General features: G+C 34.6%; 1 protein-coding gene across 1 annotated transcript; it reads right to left on the bottom strand.

Moving 5' to 3' along the window:
• Nucleotides 1–1,654: 1,654 nt before the first annotated feature.
• Nucleotides 1,655–5,509, bottom strand: LOC111023026 (D-galacturonate reductase). The gene is made up of 4 exons (XM_022300368.2): nt 5,120–5,509; nt 4,115–4,358; nt 2,904–3,083; nt 1,655–2,048 (listed from the first exon to the last, which is right to left on the bottom strand). Exons 1-4 carry the CDS (start codon nt 5,428–5,430, stop codon nt 1,836–1,838), a joined length of 948 nt encoding a protein of 315 aa, XP_022156060.1. The 5' UTR covers nt 5,431–5,509; the 3' UTR covers nt 1,655–1,835.
• Nucleotides 5,510–5,891: the final 382 nt, after the last annotated feature.

Raw genomic sequence — 5,891 nt, 5'->3', positions numbered from 1 at the left:
TAACTTTGTCTTCAAGGGTCTCAACTTGAAGCATCAACTCACATACAGCAAGCCCATCTATGCAGGCATTCACGACTTCAATTCCGTAAGCTTTGGTGGAGATCTCATCCACCGAGATTCCACATATCTAAGATTGCCAGGGACTTCCCTCAAGAACAATAGATGTTCTTCAATTTCAACGAGTCTGTCAACTTGGGACTTGTCTAACTGCTTCGTCACGAACATGGTTACTGTTTTCCAACTCGAGGAGCCAATTAGGCTCTGATACCAATTGTCACAATCGCACTTTAACAGGACTCAAAAAGCGATTGTGCGGCACTTTCTTCCATCCATAAGCAAGTAGCCAACAAGAAATTGGATAGCTGGTGGCACAACGGCTATATGTCGTAACCTCCACCCCTGTTTTCGAGAAAACGGTTTTGGAAAATGAGGTTAGAGAAAAAGGTTTTGAAAAACGTTTGAAAGCATTTTGGAAAGTTGTTGGTATGTTTGAATTCAAGAGAATAGATTAGCGGTAAGACAATAATACAACGCCATGTAGGGAGGATGACTAGGTGTACCCCCCTATACTACATCTAAGGCATACTTAATTTGGTAGGCATGTACGTGCAAAGTGGCAAGGAGTCACTTGTCACCAAACATACAAAACTGAATACATGACATGAAAGTACGTGGAAAGAAGTTGTTATGGGCATGCGGCCACAGGCAACAGGCCCTGGACGAGCATGACCATGACACCAAGTGTCCAACCTGAAGTGTGAGAACCCTTTATGTGCACAGGCTAGCACCACAATGTGAGCTTGATGTCTATATGTACTCTTTTATTTTAGCTTGTTTGTGAGTCGTGGCTATCTGGAAAAGAGTTAGTAGCAGACCTAGAGCATGATTTTGAGAGTGTTTTAGAGAGTATATTGAAAAGAGAAAATAAAGTGAAACACTGGTAAGGATTATCAGAATTTTAGTTGTAATCTTCATTAGTATTGGTGTGAAATTTATTGTATTCATAGAAGATTGACGATGTAGCTTCATGCTGGGGTGAACAATTTGGTGTAATATTACAGGAAATTAGAGCATGAACCCTAAGAACGATACCTTGAATAGCTTTTCATTATATTTCATGAGAGCTTAAAAATCCTACTATCTTATTATCATGTCCCAGTGTACTTGCAAGAGAAACGAGATTTTAACTAGAGTCCCTAGCTTACATCATTATAGTGTTTGGCATTTCAACGAGCAAGTCAAAAGGTTCATAAAGTGTGTACTTGTAAATGACTAGGATCGTATTCTTACCTAACTCGTGTTCTAACTAAGATTTATCTAGTACCCTAAGTACCCCCAAGCATCTCTACAATTGTATGATATTGTCCGCTTTAGGCATAACCCTTACGGCTTTACTTCTGGTTTCACCCAAAATGCCACATACAAGTGGAGGTAATTGTCGTCACCTATATACTATGCATCATTCTCTTCCCTAACTAATGTGAGACTTTATTTGCACTCATTGCAACCCCAACATTGCTCACCGCTCATCAAATAAATATTTTGGCTCTACCACCCATATTTTATTTTCCCTAGCTTACTCCTCTACATTACATCATCATGTCAAATCTTCCCTCGTTAATCCAATATGCACGTCGTCGCATCAACACCAAAATAACGATGTTAACCATCATTACATATTAGAATCAAAACCATCAAACTAGATAGATCTCCATAGCCCCTTTAGGCCGGCAATACAATCCTTTATAGTTCTACAAGCTAAGCTAAGGAAAGGGAAGAACACATTATTATTATAGTATATGGAAGGCAAAGGAAATGAAGATTAGTAAAGAGATTCAAAGCCCAGCATCAAGATCAAGTACCACATCATGGTGGCCATAAACATTGGCAAAAACAACTGCTTTTTGCTGAGGAAGTTGGGCAATCTTAGCTGATTCTTCATCACTCAATGACCAATCGAAGATGTCAATGTTCTGCCTCATTCTCTCTTTGTCGAAGCTCTTTGCCACTATGCTCACCCCTTGCTCATACACCCATCTCAATGCAATCTACAAATAATACACTCATTTTTTAGTTTCTAATGTTTGGGTGTTTTAGATTTGTGGAACTAATAATCATGTTTTTTACACATGGGCCTAGAGACATTGGGCCGACTACTAAGCTCACTCTAGTTGAGCTGCACCACCCAAGAAGCAAAGCTATTATAGCGAGTAGTAGATAAGTTTTAAAAAAAAAAATTAGTACAATCAGTAGGATGAGAGATTTGAACCCACAATCTTATGGTTGGAGATAGATGCCAATATCATAACTTAATGTTGGCATGTTTTAAAAATTATAATTATGTCATTTCTACTGATAAGTTGTAAAATTGACTAATCATAAAAGCTTACCTGACATGATACCTAGTGAGTTTGACATAAATTTAGAGTAGGAAATTAGGTCACAACACAGGTAAAAATTATAAATTTCTATTAATTTCTTAAGATGCGCTTGATAACTATTTCATTTTGAGTTTTATGTGGTTAAAAATATACTTGTTTTGTACAATTTCGTTACTAAAATTTTCACCTCTCTCTCTACTCTTTTGAAACCGCTCTTTTTTTATTTTCATAATTTAACCTAAATTTTGAAAATGTTAATAAAAATTAAATAACAAAACAAAGGAATACACATGTGAAAGTAATATTTCTAATCTTAATTTTTAAAAACAGAAAATCTAAAAGTGAAATAGTTATTAAACAAGGTCTTAGAACTGAAAGAATAAAATTGAAAAACGTTAAAATGCAAGAGACTAAATCGAAACTTTTTAAACCATAGGAACTAAACTATATATTTAGCGGAATATTTACTAGTATATATTGGTATAAAAAGTAAAGAAAAATAAAATGATAATAAATTATTACCTGAGCAGTTGTTTTTCCCTTAGCCTTGGCAATTTGAGCTATAACATCAGACTCCACAATGTTACTATGGCCCCACATTGTCCCAACTGCACCCAGAGGAGAATAGGCAGTTACATGAATGCCCTTTCCTTTACAAAACTCCCTCAGTTTACTCTGATGCCAAAGTGGGCTCATCTCCACCTATAAAAAACTCCTACGGTTAGATGTCTATTTGGACCAAGTGTTTGAAAGCACTTCTAAAATAAGTGTTCTACGTGGAAAAAAAAAAGAAAAAAACTTTAATTTTGCATGTTAGATGAAACACTTCATCGGTGAGAAATACGCTCTTAAAAGTGTTTTTGAAGTACTTTTGGTTCAAATAGACAAATGCTTTCCTCACGATTAACTTTTAACTTTAAAGTGTTTTTTACTTTTTTTTTTAAATACTTTTATTTGCTACTCCCGAATATTATGATCCGGGAGGAGAGAATGTTTTTGGTCACGACAGAAGTGCTTTTTACTATGCGAGGCGTAGTAGGTTAGGTGTTGGTTTTCAAATAAATTTGAGTTTGTGTTAATGGGTAAAAACTAAAATAAAATTTTATGTAAAGTTTTTTTTATACAAATTTATGTAAAGTTTAGGACTAATGTAAGATATTTTATAATTTTAGGTCATAAATGGATAACTATTTTGCACTTCTTAAGTGTTTCTTTATCAGTTTCTAAAAAAAACATTTTCAAAATCTATGTAAACTTTAACGACCTTTTTCGGGGAAAAGAAAAACTTCTAAGAAGTTAAAGAATGTAACAGTGCAGAAATTTCAGAGGATGTGGGCAAAATTTTAAAAAAATAAGACGTCATCTAAGAACTATTCTATTTTTAAAAATTATGCTTTGTTCTTTTAACATTTTGTTAGTAACTTTTTCACCCATCTCTTAATAAAAAATTTCAAAAATAGAAACAAGTTTTTAAAAATTATATTACATATATATTTTTTCAAATTTTGACCTCGATTTTGACAACATTTGTAACAACTCCATATAACAAAAAAACAAATTAACATAAGTGAAAGTAAAGTTTCTAAACATAATTTTTAATACAGAGAACAAAAAGAAGTGAAATAGTTACCAAATGGAGCCTAAAAAAACGAAATCTGTATCAAACACGGTTAGTGAACCGAAACAAGTACGAAAGTTTCGAGACTAAACAAAAAACGAATATAAGTAATTACTTGATCGAGTGTCGGGGGGATTTTGGCAAAGGAAAGAAGCTCCTCAAGCTTTTTGGGGGAGAAATTACTAACACCAATGGCTTTGGTGAGGCCAAGGGTTTGGCATTCTTCCATCTTCTCCCAAACTCCTTTGAGATCAATTGCAGAGATGTCTTCCTTTGCCACTGGCACTTGACGCACTTGAGGATTCAACTTCAATGGGATGTGGATCAAGTACATATCAAGATACTCCAATTCCAAATTCCTATATGTTCATTATTTCATACCCAAAATTCACAACAAAAATTTTAATATTATTGGGAAAATTGGAAATCTTTTTTATCTCTATTACTACATTACATTACATTACAAATTAAAGGAGAAGGGTCGGAGCACTATCAATATTCATGGGATTATATCTCAAAATCAATTAGTTTTGAGATAAACCTCGTGAATCTTGATATGGTATCAGAACCTAATAAGTTCAGACGAACATTCGATCCAAGATAGGTGAGCCTAAAAGAACCGCCTTTTTGAAGGGTATGTTAAAGAATCACACATCGAAAATACGAAGAACCTAATAAAAGTTTATAATATACCTAGATTAATCTTAATAAGCACGCCAAAAGTCTAATGAATCAAGTTGGATCAACTGATTGGACCTTTTTTGGGTTTAGATTGCAATTTAGTCAAACTGCTATAGTTTGTTTGCACACTAGCATTTGACCCTTAAAATTATGATAATTAATTTGAGATCCAGACATATTTCTCTCAAAATTATTTTCAATAGCACAACAAATTCAAACTCAACTGCTCAAGACATTACTTTACTCTCAAACTCAACTGCTCAAGACATTACTTTACTCTCTAAAGGCCGGAGGTTCAAATTCCTCCACCCATGCTGAACTAAAAAAACACGAATTAACCGTTAAAGTTTATCCAATAAAATAATTTATTTTTTATTTTATTTTAGCAAAATTATTTGGGACTCCAAAATTTGTCTAGAGAGAGAGAAAATTTTGTTACCTGAGACTGGCCTTAATCCCATCCAGAACAAGGGGAGGGTCAGCAAAACCACAGGCCAGCTTAGAAGTTATGAAGAGCTCGCCTCGTGACTCTATAAGGCCAAGCTCCAAAGCCTCCCTTATGGCCTCCCCAAGTGGTTGCTCCGACCGGTACGAGTACGACGTGTCGAAATGACGGTACCCGGCCCTGATCGCCTCCACCACAGCAGCTCTCGTTACCTCTGGCCCGGTCATCGACATCGTTCCCATCCCAACCACCGGCATCGACTGCCCACTGCTGCTCAAGGCCACGGTCGGAATCGTCACACCCATGATATCTCTTCTTCCTCTTCCTCTTCCTCTTCACACCTCTCTCATTCAAACCTCACAATCTGCAATTTGCATTATAGTCCCTTAGCTGACTTTATACTACACGCAAGAAATTAGTAATATATAAATATATAAAAGACATATTATTCCTATATTTCTATATTTATTTTTGTCGTCAATTTAAGGGTTGAATATTAATTTATATGGTTGGATATAAAAAATAATGTTAACCAAATTATGACCGATATTATTGGATCAATATAATATAACTTAGAATATTAGGAATCAATTGGAATTGGTTAACTCTAGTTAATTAGTTTTGCTCTTGGTTTATGTGTGATTAGTATCTATAAATACTTCTTTATTTTACTTTATTTTTTAGAATATTATAGTACGAATGTGAGAGAGATGACCAATAACAATTATTAATATTTTGTATTATTAATTTTTAAAATGTTAAAAAC

Source organism: Momordica charantia (genome assembly GCF_013281855.1).
Source record: "Momordica charantia cultivar OHB3-1 chromosome 9 unlocalized genomic scaffold, Mcharantia_2.0 BLBB01000009.1, whole genome shotgun sequence".
NCBI classification, from domain to species: Eukaryota; Viridiplantae; Streptophyta; class Magnoliopsida; order Cucurbitales; family Cucurbitaceae; genus Momordica; species Momordica charantia.
Note: the sequence above shows the minus strand (reverse complement) of the source record. Positions and strands in the feature narration are given on the sequence as shown.